Source organism: Vollenhovia emeryi, unplaced genomic scaffold (genome assembly GCF_000949405.1).
Source record: "Vollenhovia emeryi isolate VEMERY1.0 unplaced genomic scaffold, V.emery_V1.0 DF939264.1, whole genome shotgun sequence".
NCBI classification, from domain to species: Eukaryota; Metazoa; Arthropoda; class Insecta; order Hymenoptera; family Formicidae; genus Vollenhovia; species Vollenhovia emeryi.
This window is the reverse complement of record NW_011967102.1, coordinates 1-19,359: the sequence shown is the minus strand read 5'-3', so window position 1 is coordinate 19,359 and position 19,359 is coordinate 1. Positions and strand designations below refer to the sequence as shown.

The 19,359-nt window shown below is 46.7% G+C and overlaps 1 protein-coding gene across 8 annotated transcripts; it reads left to right on the top strand.

Moving 5' to 3' along the window:
* The first annotated feature begins 38 nt into the window (after positions 1 to 38).
* Positions 39 to 18,012, top strand: LOC105559561. 8 transcript variants are annotated; one of them, XM_012007942.1, is made up of 24 exons: positions 616 to 830; positions 1,432 to 1,510; positions 3,005 to 3,113; positions 3,484 to 3,639; positions 6,205 to 6,387; positions 6,541 to 6,706; positions 6,944 to 7,138; positions 7,216 to 7,308; positions 7,388 to 7,501; positions 7,654 to 7,754; positions 7,866 to 7,989; positions 8,240 to 8,370; positions 10,598 to 10,813; positions 10,995 to 11,968; positions 12,225 to 12,574; positions 15,064 to 15,260; positions 15,331 to 15,358; positions 15,446 to 15,586; positions 15,950 to 16,179; positions 16,460 to 16,571; positions 16,826 to 16,894; positions 17,075 to 17,181; positions 17,346 to 17,564; positions 17,645 to 18,012. In XM_012007942.1, exons 1-24 carry the CDS (start codon positions 753 to 755, stop codon positions 17,865 to 17,867), a joined length of 4,395 nt encoding a protein of 1,464 aa, XP_011863332.1. In that variant the 5' UTR covers positions 616 to 752; the 3' UTR covers positions 17,868 to 18,012. The 8 variants fall into 8 exon arrangements, 7 of the variants coding, with proteins under 7 accessions (XP_011863337.1, XP_011863336.1, XP_011863333.1 ...); XM_012007943.1 differs by lacking the exon at positions 16,826 to 16,894 and having other exon boundaries at positions 615 to 830; XM_012007944.1 differs by lacking the exon at positions 3,484 to 3,639.
* The last annotated feature ends 1,347 nt before the right edge of the window (positions 18,013 to 19,359 follow it).

The following is a 19,359-nucleotide window of genomic DNA, read 5'->3' as shown; positions in this document are numbered from 1 at the left end:
TAGAACTTGGATCAAGTTTTAGCATCGTGGACACAGGCCTTAACTGGGAAGAAGTGACGGAGAATCGACCGGCCTCTGGTTAGCAGTTATCCAGAAAATGAAAAACCAAGCCTTAGCGTTTCTATTGTCTTGTCTACGCACAGGTCCTTTATAGGCAACGTTTATTCATCTACATTGGCCCAAATTTCCTCGAAATGCTCTTTTTGTCGATGAAAGTGCCCTGTAAAAGATCTCGGCCAATAACAATCCTTCATAATCAAGTGCAGGTTTTATCGATAAAAGTGGACTCTGATGGACCACTGTATCTACGCGTTTCTCAGATCAATTACGAATCGGCTTTACCTCCGAAACGTCAGCGAGTGGTCATTCAGTTCTCAAGGATGTAAATCGCACAACTACCTATGATTTTTCAATTTTTCTTTACGTCGTTCCGTCCTCGATCGTTCGCGAGCGCTGTATCCTCGGTCACGCATGCGCAACAAGAAGACCCGCCAATTCTCGCTCCCCGCGCATGCGTCCCCCGAGGGCGCACGGATTCGAATTTGGCGCGGCAGTCCGCCGGTCGTCGATTGGCTCGTATCCCCGCGAGTTATGAGGTGTCGCTGAATCGCGAGATATCCGCGGCTCAAGACGGGGCGCGGGAGAGGGTGCGGGGTCCTTCGTCGAACGCCGAGATCGCCGGGTGTGAGGGGTATGTTGTGAGTTGTGCGGCAGTTCCTTTCGTCCTTGATCGTCCTAGATACCCGCACGGTATGACGGAGGCGAGTGTAGACGCGCAGGAACGTTCCTTACGCCTCCCTTGCGTCGACGACGCGGACGCGACGTTCACGGTAAGATTCCCGCAGGAAACTCGGTCCTCCCGTGCCATCGGCGGCCGCGATCGTTGGGCCTTGTTCCGCAGATGGCGACGGGGGGTAGGGGAACGCCGTAAGAGAAGTATAAAAAAAAGTGCAGCTGGAAAACAAACGAACCCGCTCTCTCTCGCGCGTAGAGGAGATCGATCGATCGGCCGGCGCGATACTTTTTCCTTCCCCGGCGCGGCGAAGGTGAACAGGCTGCGGTCTCCGGAAGTCCGTGCGTTCTTCCGAACCTTTCTACCTCCCCCCCGGGACGACGGAGAATGGGGTGGTCTCGGCGTTGTCGACGTTGTCGTCCCTCTCGTCCCGGCTTTTCGGTTAGTTTCCTCGTCGCCGAGGTTCTCGCGTCCTTGAGATAACGCTCAAGGGCGTTATCTCGCGAGCCTCGGGGCAACGGAGATCCTTACCCGTTTACGCGCACGTGCGGACTAGTCTTCTGTTGCTACACCGGCGAACCAGTGCAATAAGTTGGACTGGAGTGAAATGCGTATATTTTTCTCATTCCAGCTTGCCGCACTAGTTGACCAGTGCGGCAGTAGGATAACGAGTCTCGTGTATCTTGTGTCTTTCACAGAACTCGGACAGCGGTGCGCATAATCCCGGTGACGGTGCAGCCATGTCCGCGGAGATGGAGAACGCCGATCTGGAAAATGGTGAACTTCCTTTCCTTGCTTGAGCCGCCGCGAGCTAGGGCCTGCTTTCCCAGCCTCTTCGCAAGTTAACTCGACAGTTGAATTATGTGTCCGTCCAATTTAAAGGGGAAACGGAGACACGTATACACGATTTGAGTATTAGTTAATTTATCGAGAGATTGGAACAACCGGCCCTTAGGGTTTTTCATTTCCTGATTAACTGTTAACCAGAGGTCAGTTGACTCTCCAACTATTTTTTATATATATATATTATTATCTAAGAAGAGACAGAATCGATTAACTTCCAGTTAACAGTTAACTGGAAAATAAAGAACCGGATCTCAGGGTGTTTTACAAACGTCGGTTAACTGCTAGCCGAAGGTTAACTGATCCTCTCTTAAATAATAAGATGGAAAAGGATAGGGAGTCGACTGAACCCTAGTCAATAGTTAACCGATGTTTGTGAAACTGGCCCTTAGAGAGCAAGATAGAAAAACTGGGGAGTTGACCGAGGGGGAAACCATTGAGGGCATTGTGGTGTACAGATTTGCTGCATTACTCGGCATTACTAAGCATTTTTTGGGCATTAGGCCCATAGACATAGAAGATAGACCCAGTATATGTGTCACGAACATAACAGACAGAGAGGCAAAATAAAGTGGCCGCAAAATATTGTCTCTCGCTCCCTCTCGTGCCTCCTGCGGCCACTCTACTTTGCCTCTCTGTCTGTTATGTTCGTGACAACTTTTCTTAAGGAAATGAATGGGCATGCTGGGTCTTCTATGTCTATGATTAGGCCATACTGAGGCGTCATAAAGATAAACTAAGGTAAAATAAGATGAAATAAGATAAAGTAAATGAAAATGGCTCGTATGATAAAATCAAATGATAAGAGAAGGGGCTCAGAGCCTGAACAGGGTAGTAGTGTCCAAAGATAAAATTTAATTAACAAAAACTATATGTTTCGGTCCTTATTGGACCATCTTCGCTATAACGAAGAAAATTAATTACAATTTAAAACATCCGTGAATTCATAAAACAAATTAAATTACAATAGAGAATGCGCAATCGGTCTTGTTGAAATGCATACATTATCTAAAGATTTCGCAGTTAAACATGTGAAGGGTATATTGTATAATAACAGACATATCTAAAACTTTCGTAATCGAACATCTAAGAAGTATAATAAGTGGTGAGACAGAAGTGCGCAAACAACCACGCGATATAGTCCAATAAGGACCGAAACGTATATAGTTTTTGTTAATTAAATTTTATCTTTGGACACTACTACTCTGTTCAGGCTCTGAGCCCCTTCTCTTATCATAAGATAAAACAAGATAAATAAGATAAAGTGATGCCCACTGGGCACTGGTGTACAAGATTTTGGTCAACGGTTTACCCCTCGGTGTTGACTAAACTCTGGTTAACAGTTAACCGACGTTTGTGAAATTGGCCCTTAATCGGCCCGAAAGTGACTGGGGAAGCGACTCGTCGTTTTTCTTTCTCTCCTTGCAGTCTTGCAGCGGATATTCGTGGAATGCGACGCGTCCATGTCCAGCACGAGCGACGCGGTGCTGATCTCCAGCATCGTCGAGTACATCCGGGATAAAATGCCGAAGTTGCCGTGAGTGTCGACCGAGCGGAGACGACGCTTATTTTCCCTCCCCGCCGTTCGCCAACGTTGACGAACGCGACCGCGCGATTAATTACCTCGACCTAAAGCTCGAGACAAATTGCCGGCCGTGTCTACGGCCGATCGATGCAAGGACAGGCGCGATCGACGACTTTGCGCACGGCTTTAATCTGTAGGACACGTGTGCGTTTTCGCAAGACGGAAAGCCACGGCCGGAGTGCGAGCCGAGGCGAGCGTCTAATAAGTCCGCGTGCGCGTAAATAAACGCAACGTTTATTTGTATGTAATGTCTGCGTGGCAGATCGATTTTCGCGGGAGACATTGTCCGTGCGAATCGTAACGCGCCAATTTTCTTCGATAGAGTCGACAATCTGATAGAATTATGGAAGTGTCTGGTGGCTGTCTCGACGAACGATCGCGTGAATATGTGTCAGTTCAAGGAGGCGACGAAGCGCTGGATCGCCAACGTGCAGCAGTCTACGCGGAACAACGATAACGACGCCCGGGAGAGGCTCTGGTAAGAGGAAGCGTCGTTTAGAAACGGAAAGAAGAAAAGAAGACGTCGCACGTGGCGAGAGACGCCACCGATCATGCGAAATCCACTGGACGCGGAGATGATCCGCGTCGGGGAGAAAAAACGAGCGTCTTTGAGAAACGGAGACTTGTCAATGCTCGCCGTTCACGTGAATCGGGGAATTGCGCCGTAGATTAAGAGACCGCGACGCGAAACTATCGCGTGGACGATGTAACAGCGCGCGGGACCCAGTGAACCGTAAACTCGATACGTGGAACGCGCCGCGACCGGGAAAAACGCGGCGCGGTGTCTAGAGGAATTGATTAGCCGAGTCAACCGCACTCGTCGCGCGGGGAGTCGTTGAGCCGTTTTCGATCGACACCGTTTTGAGCAAGTGGACGGATATACACACGCGAACTCGGCTTCGGTATAGCGTGGCGTAGATCCGTGGATTTATACGCCGTAAAGTTCGCAGTCGCGGCGTGCGTTAACGCGATCTACGGCCGTCGTACGGATTATTTCTGGGAGACGTCGTAAAACGCAGCGTGTGGACGGTAATATTTCTCCTCGCCCGTTCAATGCGACGCGACATTATCGCGTCGACCGCTCGATAAGCGGCTGGACCGCGTCGATCGCGCGGCCGTGCATTACGGCTCGGGTCTCGCCTAAGCCGGCCACGCTACCTTCATTCAGAGACACTGAAAAATTGCTCGCGGTTCTACGCGTGAAACAGACACGCACGAGGGCGAGCGCGCAAACGTATGCAAATGTTCCTCGCGCGAGCGAGTTTACTTTCTTTATTGCGATGCGTGTAGAGCGCGAGCGACGTGTACCGCTCGTTAAAGTTTGTGCAGGCGCGACCCTGTTCGAGGAGGCCGATAAGAGATCGCGAGGCTAATACAACGACGGCAAACCAAGCTCGAAATTGGCCGAGAAATCTGCGGTTCGTGCGCTCGTAATAGGACATTTTGTACACTAAACGCGAAACAAGAGCTGGATGGTCTATCAGCGAGCTAACGAATGAGATGTCTGACAACTCGCGAATATGTTCTTTATTTCTCTTTAATGTTTATTCGAATTTTTTTAGCGGCTGACGCCACGTTCGCCATGCGTGCGTTACGTAGCGATAAAAGTAATTGTCGCGATTGGCAGCCGAGAAGAAACACGCGTGCCGAGATCTCGCGTTTATGTTCATTTCTAGCAAGATGTAGAATAACTTCAATCTCGATTTAACTCACTTTTTACCTTTTTCTGATTCTAAGAATTGGAAAAGGCGCTTGTTAAGTCGAGATTAAAGTTAATCTACATTGATAGAGACACGCGTGCCGAGATCTCGCGTTCATGTCAATTTCTAGCAAGATGTATATTAACTGTAATCTCGGTTTCACTCATTTTTTTCTGGTTCTAAGAATTAGAAGAGGGTCAATGGAGCAAGTCAAACTGAAATTGAAGTCAATCTACATTGGTAGAAACATGAAAAATTCGGCACGACCGACGTAAGCGCGGAGCGAAGCAACGACCGATGAGTTGACTAAAAGAGTGTTTACTTCGTACGAGCGCACGTGTATGTTACGTGTGTCCATCTGTATGTATATCTTCTCGCGGATAAACCCGAAAGTGTTACCCCGAGTCGCGCGGAGCACCGCCGATTTCTCGCCGTCGATCCCGATAGGAGTCGAACGAGCGGCACGCAGGTGTTGCTCGCGCGGCCGTGTGACGCGCGAATATTGTGCCAGCTGGAAATCGGCACGCGATATCTCTTATGCAATTCGCGTGAGGTGTTCAGTCGCTGCTCGCCCGTGTGGTTATACCTGCGGCGATCTCGTTAGCGCGCGCCGAACGCGATCATTCCCCGCGACGAGATAAACGGGCGGGGAGAAATATCTGCGCCCGTCGATTTACTTTTTGGAATTACTCGCGTGCCTTACACACTCGCGATCGACCTCGCGCGCGCGCCAAGCGTACCGGCGTTATCCTCCCGTTCCCGCGAAATTGTCCATCGCAGCGGCTCAATTACCGTCGCGAATGTTAGTCGCGACACGTCGAGGAGTTAATTTATCGACTTGTCAGCGATGTTGGTGCGTTTGTGATATGGTGATAGGCGCATTCGATCCTGCACGACGTCGACGTCGAACCGATTATGATTTGTGACCGATACAAGAAGTAAGTGGGGAAATTAGATCCGCGCTGCGTCTCACGCGAGATTATATTCAAATGCGAATTTAACACACGTGGACAAATAGACGTATTGTTTTCGTGTGAATTTCTTCGGCGACGCTCGCATGATTTTATTGCATATGCGTCCAATTATATCTTTTTTTTTTCTTCTGCCCGATCGAACTTGGTACAAGGCGTATCACTTTTTACAACATTTGCCACATTTAATTGATCATAAGTACTCCGTGTGGATAAACGTTCGGTTCTCTTAATGCCGTATATAAAAGTGTGCTGGCAAATTTAATGGGTTCGGCATTGAGAACGTAGGATGCATGTTGTATTACTTAATAATTGATCTTCTGCATGTAAAAGCAATTATAACATACGTAACACGTATGTTAATTATTGTAGCCCTGTGAACGATGCAGACACCTCGATGAACATCATGAATATGGACAAAGATGTCGAATTGGAGGTCCGTGAGAAATTTCGGAAACTCTACGAGGAGAACATTAGCCTTCGCGACGAGCTCGAGCGGCACGAGGTGTTGATCGACACTCTGAAACAGCAGCACAACGCTACCAAGAAACAGCTGTGCGTACAATTTGCTTCGCCTCTAACAAGTGTTTCAATTGCGGATAAGTTCGAAAGATCGATTTATATGAATATATTTCTACAATATTCATGGTTATACATTAATATTGATGAGCAATAATTAATATTTATATATGCGTTTCATCAATATAGAAAAGATTACATTCAGAAATGTCAGCATTTCGAAAAGGAAAACGATGAACAAAAGGAGCATTTAAATGAATTGATTAAAAAAGAAAAGTCGATGGCCTTGACTCTTCAGAGATACACGAAAGAGCATCAGAACTTGAGTGAGCAATTGGAGACCGTGGAGGTTGAGGTAAAACTAATTGCATCTTATTTTATGGGGATTTATTTATGACTTCCGTTCGTAAAAACAGATTTATAGATTGTACGTATCTGCGGGTGAAAGATATTCAATTTTCACTTTGTATTCCTCCGCATATTTTTCGTAATTAATATTCGAGAATGTAAACTCGAGTATAAATATTCAAGGTTTTGAATTTGTATATATTTGTGTGTACTGAACCTTCAAACATTCTGTACAAATTAATAGGTACAGGCTATACCGTCTTTGAAAACAGAACTAAAGAAAATCATTAAAGAGAAAATGGAGTGCGAAGAGAAAATTGGCAAAATGCAAGAAAGGTTTGATGAAAAGGAAGATAATTGCAGACAATTATCGATCACTGTAACCCAACTCAAGGAGATGAATAATAGCATGAAAGAGAGCTATGAATACATGATTCACGTAAGCTTAGTGTTGCCCCCAGATGTATATCGTACAGTCACGAATTTTAATGCTACAGCAAGAAACGTATATTGCAGGATCTGCGCGCAAAGAATCGTCTACTTATGGACGAAAATACGGAGCTGCAGTCGTTGTCGGCTCTTAGCATGGGTCCTACGCCTTTAGAAAGAGTAAATTATTAATGCTACGGGAATGTAAATCTTATAAAAATTGTATTTCTAGCGGTGTAATCGGCATGATTATTTACAGCTCTCGATTTCGCCAATTATGAATGACACAGATGAATGCTACATGCATAGCACGCCCTATAAATCGAAGGAAACGTCGGCGCAGGATTCACTGTACACGGAATTAAAGGTTTTAGTAAGTGAAAACTCTTTGGTACCTTATCTAACGCGCGATAAATTAATTCCGATTATTTGCGTGCTACTAGAATAAGTAACATGCGGACATTTTTAATAGAGATTTGAATTTTTTTCTTTTTTTCTTAATTGACTGTATTTTACGTGTTTCAGGGCTATACAGCTGAATGCTGCAGACACGGCAGACGAGATCTCGAGGAAGAACTGAACGAATACGACGCCGCGATTAGCGAGATACTGGAACAGCTAGAAAAGTCATTATATAACTCAGTTTAATTATTTTTTTTTGCTTCGTCTAATAATCCGTTGCCTTGCACGACCGCGATCGAGCTTGCTTTACGTTTTTGTTTGCGATTTATTTTCAGAGTTATACAGTTTTTTGTTACGATGCGAGGCTCCACCGACGACTTGTCTCACTTCGACTCGCAAGACACGGGTGCGAGAGCTTACGACGTATTGAAACACAAAGCAGCCTTACTACTGTATATGGTTAGTTGTATCCGGCTTATTTTTCGTTCGGGATTTTTCTTTCACCGCGAACGTCACCGATGTTGATAAGGCGCACTTAGACAATCGCCTTGACACGCGCGGCATTACCATAGTCGGATGACCGAGTTTGCGGTAAACTCAGATTTTCATGACAAAGCGACATACACGCTCATCGATTCATGTTCACGGCCTTTCTCTCGCTCCCCTTTTTTTTCTTCGTTCCCGTCTATTCACAAACAAAATTTCGTAGGCAACAGAAGAGATCACGAGGAGAAGTGCGAAGCGAGATTCGAGCACGCAGCTCCGAGCCGATCCCGTAAACGCGGCCAGCACTTTGGACCAATTTGGCGTTGGGAGGAGTTTCCAGGATCTGTTGCACGCGTAAGTTAACATTGCGCTCGCCGTGAAAACAACGACGTGAAACACTTGCGCGTGTGTGCCGAGTTACACTCGTCGACGTAGTGTAAACCGAAGCGAAGATGATTAATTCCCGGAAGAGGAGTCTATCGCGAGTCCGTTACATCGAACGATTCTCCCTTTTCTTCACGTGGGCGACCTTGCGGACGAAGTTTATTCTCGCGAAAGGCCGAAACGCCGTTCCGATTACAGACATCGTGCTCTTGAGCAATACGTGTCGCATAAACGGGAGAGATATTGCTTCGATTTTCCGAAGCGAGTGACCATTCGATTCGAATATCTGGACCGAGGTCGGCTGTAGCGGGCGGGTCTTCAGGGTTTCCCATAAAAATAGCGGTGTCGCATTGCTCGTCGCCTGCACATATGACGGCGTGTGACACTCCACGCAAAAATAACCGGGCCGCCCTGAATCTCGCCTTAAATCATGATTCCAATTCCGCCTCGCTCGCATCCCGATAAAAAAAAATGTTTACCGGCCAATTTAACGTGCGCTCGGGTTCCGTCCTCACCGCGATTTGCAAATTCGAGTCGCGTTCAGGGAATTCAATCCCGACTTTTCGGCTTTCTCGCCTCCGCTTTCGAATTCGCAACGCGTTAAACAGGTTCGTTTATTGCAACTTTTATAAATGCGTAGAGATCTCTATCGTGAGCTGCGGTAGTCTTCTTTTTTTTCCACACGAGACGCCAATGGGACTTGCCGAAGAAAGACATTGTCGAATCGACACGGTTCATATATGGATGTACCCGAGAAACGTTCTCAGACGTTCCTTTAGATCTTTATTAACTCTTTTTTTTTTCCTTCAGACAAGAGCTAAGAATAATGCAGTTGCGGGAAAACACGGCTATCATTTCTTACGCAAGCTATTACCGCAATCGTTATAGAGATCTCTCGAAATGCAATCCGGAGATCAACCTCGTCTGGCTGCGCGATGCAGGAGAAGACGTCAGCACCGCTAGGGAGAGGCTTTGATTCACCGGGCGGGTGCAATCAGTACGCTCCGGGCTTCGCCGTCGCGCGTGTCGGTACCTTGAGAGCGGCGTTTCGGACGAAACCCGAAAAGAAAAGGAAATCACGTCCCGTACGTGGAAGTGGCTTTCTCGTGCGACCGAAAAAGAATTTTATCAACTTCGTCGCGCGACACCGAGATCGATCCTTGATTGGGCAGCGACTCTCGACTTGACGTCCCTTCGATCGTTGATGCAAAGTTTCTTGACAAGTTCCTTGAAAGCTAGGGGGGGGGGGGGATCGAAATCGAAATTAGCGCTGAACCGACGGAGAGTGATAGAATAATTGTTTAACGAATGCGGCACGTGCGTACACCTGACAATGAGACACGGACACAGATAGCGTTGATGTAACGCAGACATTAAGCGCGCGCGTAGCGGCAAGGACAGTTTGATTTGTTGCCTTAATAGCATGATCGCCGCGCGCTAAATCTATGCGCGCATGCACCACGCGTGTAGCTGTAATTAGTCGCCTCTGCGATCCACACGAATTGTTTATGTCATCGCGATCGACCTCGGCCTTTGCGGGCAAACGCGAGGGAGACGAACAAGACCGTTATTTTACATGATTTTCTGCTTTAATTGAAAATATTCTCGGCGCGACCGCCGCATATTAATCGCGGCTAACTTTTTTTTCCCCCCTCGAATTTTTGGAACCACGCGCGCGTTTACATGGAGACAACAATGAATATCCCGAATATATTGCCGCGACTGACGTCGTTTGCAGGCGAATACTTGGAAGACAAATGAGACAATTGTCTTGACGAATATGAATTTCCGGCTTTATTCAGGCAAATAAGTTTCAGCGTCCGCAATCGTTACATATTATTCGATACTTTTTTTTTAAATATTACGTAAGCGTTATATAGAGAGAAACGAAAGAACGATGAACATCGTATCTCGAATAGCTTAGCTCGATTTCTTTCCACACGCCGGCGTCTCAAGGCTATTAAAAGTTTTACCAGACTCGCGTTATGCATGAATTTGCGTTTTTGCCGCCGGCAGTCGCTGACATTTAAACAGTTATCGTCCGTTATCGCGCGAAAACGTATCGTTTATAATGGGCACTAGTTAAATAATCGAATCTTTGTGAATTTCGCGGTTACGCCTAGTTGCGTTAATTTACGTCCGGCGTACTGAGCTTGCGTTCCTCCTCGATCTTTCTTTGCTACGATCGCTATTTTAGCCGGCCGAAAGCGGAGGCGGGTCTGCGGTCGACAGCTTCGCGCTGCGTAAATAACGAAGATGATGACTTGTTCGCGCGAGTCGTAAGGACATACACGTGCGCCCAAAGTCGATACCGCACCGTCGAACCCATCATCGAAGAGTTGCACGACATCATCGAGAGCACTCTCGGCGCACTCGCCAATCGTAAAGACTGTCCTCTGTCCGGGAGCTCAAGGTCGGATTACGCAAATTTTAAAATATGTAACGATTCAAAATTAATTTGCCGCGAAATGTCATTGTGAGAGGAAAAAAAAAGGTTACCACAAGACGTCCTGCATCGTCGTGAATATATTAAGTGCGAGGCATTAATGCAGGCCGTGCCGTGCTGGAATTCAAACTGATTACTTTATTAATAGGTTCCGATCGGTACACACGCTGCCGTCGAGCTTGCAATCGCTACAGTCGTTCACGCTGGCCGTGGAAAACTCGCGAGCGCCCGGTTGCCAGGATCCTGAAACCACCGATGCTCCGCTCGCTCGAGGAGACGCTCTAATGCGGGGAGATCGCGACGACGAATCCGCATCCCTCGCCGCGGAAGCACGCGAGGTGATATCCGATCAGAGGGATCCGGCCCGTTCCGAGGAGGATCGATCGCGCGAGATGCCGAAGGTGACGAGTGTCCTGCAGATGAATTCGAAGGAGACGTCGGCCGCGTCGGAGAAGGCGAAGGCGCGCGCCGGCAGCTTCCAGGTGCCGGAAGCGAGCAGCGCGGGCACATCGCCGACTCCCCGCAGAAAGATCTCGGTCTACTGCCGCTCGTTCGACGTGGTGACGGTGCAGGATCGACACGAGGATCACCCGGGATCCAATCTGGAAGTGAGACAGTCGCCGAACAGCCCGGACGACTCTCCCGCGCGAGTCGACGGGATCGGAGCCGCGGGCGATCGAGACGCGATGTATCCGTTTAATCACGATTACCGCGACGCGAAGAGCGACAGTTCCCGGGACTCCACGCCGCGGAAGCTCCAGGACGGCCTGCTGGACGACGAGCCGCCGATCGAAGAGCCGACAGTTAGGAAGGTCCGTTTGGCGCCCACGCGTTTGAAGTTCCCGCAGGATGCCGGAAACGAGTTTGGCAGAATCGCCGAGGCCCCCTGTTACGCTTCTCCCGGCACGTCGAATTCCAACGATATCTCGGACTCGCCTCTATCTCCTATTGGCGAACACAAGGAAGACGAGCAAGCATCTCTCTCTTTAGCGTTCGCGGGCGAACGCAGGATGGAAGCGAAGAGCGTGGCATTCGGATTGAAATCGCATTTAAATTCGGATGAGAACGCTTCGCAGGCATACGCGGTATCAAATCACCGCCTATTTCCGTCTGCTCAAGCTGGTAAGCGGATCTCCGATCCGATATTAATTCATCTTGTTAGATAACCGTTCTTGGATAAACCGGGATACGTGGAATTTTTGTAATGCGCTCATTAATTCATAATTAATTTAATGATACGACAGGAAAAACTTATCACGCGTATCAAAGTGCAATATCGATCATCTCAATCACCCGTCGACTTCTCACATCCGTCTCGCATCGTGGAAATTTCTCTCGGGCCGTCCTGTTGAATCATCAATTTCGTTTTCTCCTGCAGATTCAGCGAAGATCGTGGCTTCCGAGGATCCCCACTCTCAAACAAGCGTACGGAGACTCGACAGCGAGAGTCAGTCGCGAATCGAACGGTCAGTCGATAGCCAAATGTCGAGTCGCGAGGACAGTTTGGCCGTATCGGGCGGCGAGCACGAACCGGCGGCGGGCCATCGATGCGGCGTCGACGAGAAAGTCGCGAACGGGAAAGTCGGCAGGGTCGCCAATGCCGCGTTGTCCACGTCCGTTCCGGCGGTCTCCACGAGGGTGACGGCGTGCGAGAACGTGACGCAGAGCGATGGAAAAGCGACGTGCGAAAAAAGGCTGTTGAGGACGACGAAGCAGGATATACGTCAGGTCGGTAGCTGAGGAAAATTTGAGGTATAAATTGAGACGTTCTCCTCCCCCCCCCCCCCTCTGGGACACTCCCGCTGGACGAGCGGAACGAAGGAAAGATTAAGGAGCGATTTGATCCGCGGCACTGTTGGATTGGATTAAATTGGATGGAATAGCGTGTAACTCGAGCGAGTTCAATCTCGCGGCTGCACGAAGGCAATTGAGCCCGCGCGCGCTTCGGCAGAAACCGCGGGCCCCAACAACGCGCGGGCGTTTCGATCACGGCCGATCGAGAGCCGGCAATTATTGTTTAAGGGAACGATCAGCGATAAATCCGCGGTCAATTGGCACTAATTACTCATACGGAATGTCGCAATTGTCTGACACGTGGCCGCTGCGTCTATCGCTGGACAAGACCGCTCATGTCACAATTTAGCAATTAATGTGCACGGCTTTTAATATTTGCAATAGAGACCTTGAAGTTCATTACAAGTTTATTACTCTGACATCTCGATGTGAGAGAGAGAGAGAGAGAGAGAGAGAGAGAGAGAGAGAGAGAGAGAGAGAGAGAGACAACGTTTTAATCGCACTTCTACGTGTGCACAGCAGATTTCGTAAAAGCGAATTTGCAAGCGATATTCGCGAGAAGAAAAATTGGTTATTAATTTCTTTTTTCAATTCTTGGCGCAACATTGTCCGTTTTATCAAACGTCTTACGCACGTTGATAGATTGTGTAAACGGGTTTTACGGCGATTTGTAAAACCCGATGATGCGAGGCGCGTTGAAAACAATTAAGTATACGGATTTTTAACGACGCCTTCGCGCATTTTTTACCTGGCAGGGACGGAAGTGACTCGAGTCTCATGATAATTTGTCCGTTCGAAAATAGTATCTCTTTTTTTTCCCCCCCGCGTGTCCGCATTTACATGCGAATAGTAAATAAACAAGCGACATATCTGATTTAACGTGTCGTCGGAAATAGCCGCTCGCGCGTATTTCAAAGCCGCGCGATTTCTTTCGGCCCGGCCCGTTCCGTGCCGTCGCGCTAATTAATTTGTCATCGGCATAGACACGTCTTTGCGCCTATCGCAATTTATCGGTTCCCGGCTAATAAATCTCCCGCAGACGCATGATATATCGAACGTATTTACTTCGGAAACAGTTTGTGACCATGTTCCGGCTGTGATTTATATTTAATCGCGTTTATTTTTTACATTTATCTCTCAATATCGCTCTCGTATATGCTTTGCGGAAATCGACCGAGCTCCGTCGACGTTCATTTTTATGCGAATACACAATACTTTGCCGGCGGCGAAACGCGGTCTCTCTCATTTACTTGTGCCATTATACTGATTCTTACCGGCACGGTCGCACCGATTACAGATCTGCGGCGAAAATCTAGACGGCAAGGTTGACGGGCGAGTTATTACCTTACAAGTTGCCTCGTGACGCTTGACGACTCCTTCATCATCGCCGCGCTAAATTAATCGGCTATCACTTGAGGTGTCTTGTGATTTTTCTTTTTTCCCCCCTTTTTTTCCTTGTAATTGCAAAGGAAGAAAATTACATGCACAAACGTTTTCCCCTCCCCCCGCGATAAGTATTATTAGCTCATTTAGTTGTCTTGTGCAGATTTTATATAACGTTAGATATCATACAAAGAAATTTAACGAGACACGATCCAATGACTTGGCAGTAATACGGACTCGTACGCACGCATCGTTTGTCACTCGGCGGTGGCACTTTCGTGCATCTTTTTCCGCGGATCACTGTGTGCCCGTCTAGCACGAGATCCCGGCGGGGATACCGCCAAGTTATAAATATTATATTGAAGTGCGGTAGAGCGTCGCACAACGCACGTGCCCCTTCTACATCCGGCGGTCTATCTCGTTTGATATGAGAAATAATATTTGCCTTAGGTTTGCCGCGTAAACGTTCGATAGATATTAGTGGAAAAGCGAAGAGAGAAGGCCGCCGAAATTCTCGCCCGTTCTCTTTTACCCGTCAGTGTATTTGTGGGCGGTAATTAATCATTCGAAGAAAGAGGAAACGATAATCCACGTAACTGTCATCGTTTGACCGACACGAGTCGCATCGAATCACCTGCCTTCTCTTCGGGGTCTGCCCATTCGGTTACCAGTTTTAATTACGCTGGAATACGTGCGAGTCTCTCTCGCATTCTCTCCCGATAATGTTTATCCGAACGTGATGCGATAACGCGTACGGAACGAAGGTCATATTACCACTGGAAGTGCGATCTGTGCCAAGTTAACTGTTCTTATCGCTACGAACTTCCCCAATCTTGCATATGCAGTGATTGTTAATCAGCGGCGGTCAACAAGCAGTCTCGTATGCATTTTCCTTCCGTCGCACTGAAAGTCATTAGATACCGAAAGATTATTTACAGCGGACGTCCGCTAATTTTGCGGGAGACTCGGCGAACGCGCATTTATCGGGTCCCTCCATTGTTCGTCGCTTAATATTCTAAAATGTCATTTTGTCATTACAGTGGCTCGTAAATATGAACAAAAGATCGCATTCGGAGGGTGAGAACCTCGGCCGATTGGAGCACGGTTGTCGTTGTAAAGTGATGCGATTGAAACCATTGATTCCGGAATGTAGTCAGAGCAGTGTTTTCCCGAGTCTCGCGGACATTCGTCCGCAAAGATCTGGGATAGCCAATTTATCGGATTCCGAGGAGAACAGGTGAATAGCAGGGAGAACTTGATGTAGCTTTGGGTCGTACAGTTAATTATGGAACAATCTTGATTTTCAGGGAGAATCTAAGCGAGCTGGAACTGCAGGTAAATAAACATGTTCCAAGTGTGAAAATTACGAGGTATTTCAGCAGACATGCAGTTACGTTATACGGCACATTGCTCCTGTTACAGAAGATGTACACGGCGTTCTCGTTGTGTCTCTGCGTAGAGAGGTTGACCCTGTCGCGAAGGGTAGCGATGTCGTGCCGGCAGCGCGACCAATCCGAGAAAAATCTCGCCTGCGAGGTGCAGAGGATGCAGCAGGACATTCAGGCAAGCAAATACGAAAATATCTTTCGGTCGTTCGGTTGACATTTGCGGTACGCGCTGACTGAGCTAAGAAAAGCCGAAACGTTCGCAATTAATAATTTATATATGTTTAAAAGATACGTTTTTTCTACCTGATAATTATTGACGCTCGTGATTTGGCCTTGTTTTCTTGTATATAGTTTTTATTATTTGATGTATCTTGTCACTTGTCGATCCTTTTCTCGAGCAATTTGTATAGAACGGAAGAGTGTAGATCCTTTGGGTCTAAGTCGTCGAGACGCGTATAAATTGCATCCGCGAGGCATTTGCCAGTTAGTAGTTGTTCTCCATGGTTCGTTGAAGGGATTGAATTTTGCGTAACGTCAGGAACTCGCGCCACTATGCACGGACAGGGAATCCGTGGAGCGGGTGGAGCGGGTCAGGCATCAGTTGGACATGATAGTGCGGTGTGCGCACAGGGTGTCCTGCGCGGCCGAGACTCTAGGCGCCGTGCACCAGGAGCGTAGGGTCTCCCGGGCCATTCTGATTGCCGACAAGTATCTCCAGGTGCTGCAGTCCCGATGCGAGAAGCTGATCTCCAATGTCGCCGAGACTAAGTGAGGGTCACAGACTTATCACCTTTCCCTGCTCGCTCGTCATTCGTTCAATCTGTACTTTGACGCCGCCAGCTTTCAAAAATATGATACGCCTTCGGTCTTTCTGTCGCGAGTAAAACTTTTAAAGATTCACCTCTTGATAGAGATCAATTAATCGGCCGGTTTGGACAAGTATTCTTGGGGAAACATTTGTAATAGCGTTCGACGTTACGTTCTCCCTCACATTTGTTTTCGAAACAATGACATGGTATCAGTGATAGTGCACGCTGTTCGTTTCCAGACGGATCCTGTTAGAGAACAATATAATGATAGAGGAGATCTCCGGCGAGCTCAACGATGAACTGCCCCGCATCAGATATAGGAGCGGTACACCCGCCAATAATCGTATGATGGTTCGAAAATACTGATAGATTCACGTTCATTGCTTTCTCTCGCCAGCTTATCATCGCACGTTAGACGCTCATTGTATCTCGTCACGCGCCGTTGCCATTGTATTTCGTCGCTTCGTTGTCGTACTTTCGCACGTTCGCACAACTTCACAGGAATTTTTTCGACACGCTCACGGCTTGCACTTTCATTTTCTTTTTTATTTAATTTCGTTATGTCCAATAATTGGTACGTTTTTTTCGTCAATTCTTCCTTCTAGATGGCTAGGAGAAGAGCCAGCGTGGCCACGATGTCTCGGCCGATGGGCAGCGCGCAGGATGTGATAAAGGCAATTTGTCTTGGTTTTAATTTTGACTTTTCGCTTCTACAGCTTGGTATTTCAATGGGATTATCCTCTTACGTTCTGCACTATTAACACAATGACGTGCATAATGATTGCTTATTTACACTTTTCTCTTTTTTTTATATCGAAATATTTTCTACATTTCTCGCTTTGTACTCTATATAGGAGACCGTGAGACAACGAAATTCCGTATCCGGACGAATGACTCTCAGAAGACCGTCCGTCAGCTCCGATTCCCCGAAGAGGGAAATCGAAAAACTGGATCGTACCGAGTGAGTTATATTATTGTCGATTTAGATTTAGATATCTCGAGCTAACACTTGCAACATCTCTCTGCTAGCTGTCTTAAAGAAATTAAAATGTCTAAAAAGGTACCTATTAAAATGTCTAAAAAGGTACAGTTGTAAATGGATATTCTTTGATTATTTTTCGATAGAAGTTCCAACAGCATTAGCGAATTGCGGGGTATCTTCGAGCAGGCCGAGTCTCGTCGCAGCTCGAAGGAGGAAAATAACATGCTACGACTGAATCACTCCAATAGCCAAAGTACAGTAAATTGCGCAATGATCGACAACGAGATTTGGACGAACGTAAAGGAGGAGACCACTTCCGAAGTTTCCGACGTCGAAAGCATCCATTCTGATAGTCGATCAAGGTTAATGTCTTCTTTATTTTATCTCGTAATCAAATAAAACTGTTTCTCTTAACGTAATGTCTTTTCTTTTCTTTTTTTAGCACAAGATCGTCGTACACTTTCCAATTAAGAAGACGAGGAAGTAAACTATTATCAATATGGCGCATAATGTCGAGTGTTCTAATTGTTTGTTTCGTCTTCTACATGATTCAAGCATTGTTAATAGCAAACACGAACCGTTGCTGCGAGCCATTCAGCCAACGGTTGATCAACGTTTGGAACGAGAACCGTCAAAAAAGAAATGCAGTGCCTCACCCAATATGACTCCCTTGATATTCGCGCGATCCAGTGTGGTTAGCTGTGCCAGTAAAATAATTAGCAAAACTAATTATAAACACTGTAACATATGTCAATTATAGAAAGGCTGAATAAATTAATAAACTCAAGTTCGTACTTGATCATCGCAAGACTTCGAAATGTTAGTATTATACGACAATATTTGGCCGAATTCGTTGATATCACTACTTTGGTAAAAGACATACTTTTGTAGAGAAGATAACTTTCCAGAGAACATAGAAATCATTACTTTTGTAAATAAGATATTTTTGTAGAGAAGGTAGAAACGTTTTGTGTTAACATAAAATACTTCCAACTAATTAAATCATACAGTTCTTATTCGGATCGCACGCTTATACTTGGCGTCTTTTTTATCTTTTTTTAAAAAGGTTTTTTTTTGGAGATAGTAAGAATTATACGCTGACTTTGGATATCTTAACTTTTACATTGAACATTATTTTCCATCGGTAAACTAAATATTTAACAGTAAAGATACTTCGATGAAAGATACTTATCGAAATAAAAGAAGCGATTAGAAATGTTATTCATAAAAAATAGGAACAGAATATCCAACGCGTTGGATTTCTGTTCCCTATTCCCTGTGCCTGACCTACCTGACCAATCACAGTGGAGACTGGGACAGACACGTGGTTTTAAAATGCAGATGATTGGACAGCACGCCTATTGCCAACGAATCATTGTGTCTTGGCATTACATAGATTTCTATTCCCTATTCCTATTCCCTATTCCTATTGCCTGTGCTTTCCTATTGTGTGATAGGCTTTAGGCTGGGTCTACATTGGATGTCGTAAGCACGGTCTTACATACAGGTCTGGAAACTCGAGTAGTGGGGGTAGTGCTCAGTTTTAAGCCAAAATTAGTTCGCCCTGTGTGTCGCTGCTATCGGTCAGTGCCAGACTCTAACCTTGACTGCGTTCGGGCAGATATAATTTTACAGATTTATACATGCTTTTAGATAGTTCGGGACTATGCAAGAATTCGTCATTATGGACTATCCAAGACAATTCGTTGGAATGTATACCGAGCCATGCACTAACGTTGAGTTTAATGGTTATGTTTCCACTTTTACAACACTTTGCGATAACAGCGACACGCTGCTAGTGACAAGATTGTGCACTAAAAATGGCTTAAATTTTGGCACACCCCCACCACCAAAATTTGCCTGAGTTTCCAGACCTGTATGTAAGACCGTGATCGGATGAGCCACAAGTAGGATCATCCCTAGGTGTAGAATGGGCATTACGTCTACGACTAAGACCGTTTCAAGCGTTTACGGATCGTTCTCTGCCAGCAGCCTTGCCGAAAGCAGCGGCAGCGTCTCTCCCAGTTTATTCGTAGGCGATTTGCGCATCGTTTCGCAACCGTGGCGTGACATTTCGTTGTCCGTCTCGAGACTCTCGAGAATAGACGCTAGTCATGTTTGTCGTCTTGTCTCTGTGGACAAAGACTAAGGCCCGGT

Excerpts from the sequence above, each read along its gene's own strand:
- LOC105559561 (XM_012007942.1), top strand. The coding sequence starts at position 753 with ATGACGGAGGCGAGTGTAGACGCGCAGGAACGTTCCTTACGCCTCCCT. Across the intron at positions 16,180-16,459 it reads TCCAATGTCGCCGAGACTAA|ACGGATCCTGTTAGAGAACA; the intron begins GTGAGGGTCACA and ends GTTCGTTTCCAG. Across the intron at positions 16,895-17,074 it reads GCGCGCAGGATGTGATAAAG|GAGACCGTGAGACAACGAAA; the intron begins GCAATTTGTCTT and ends TACTCTATATAG.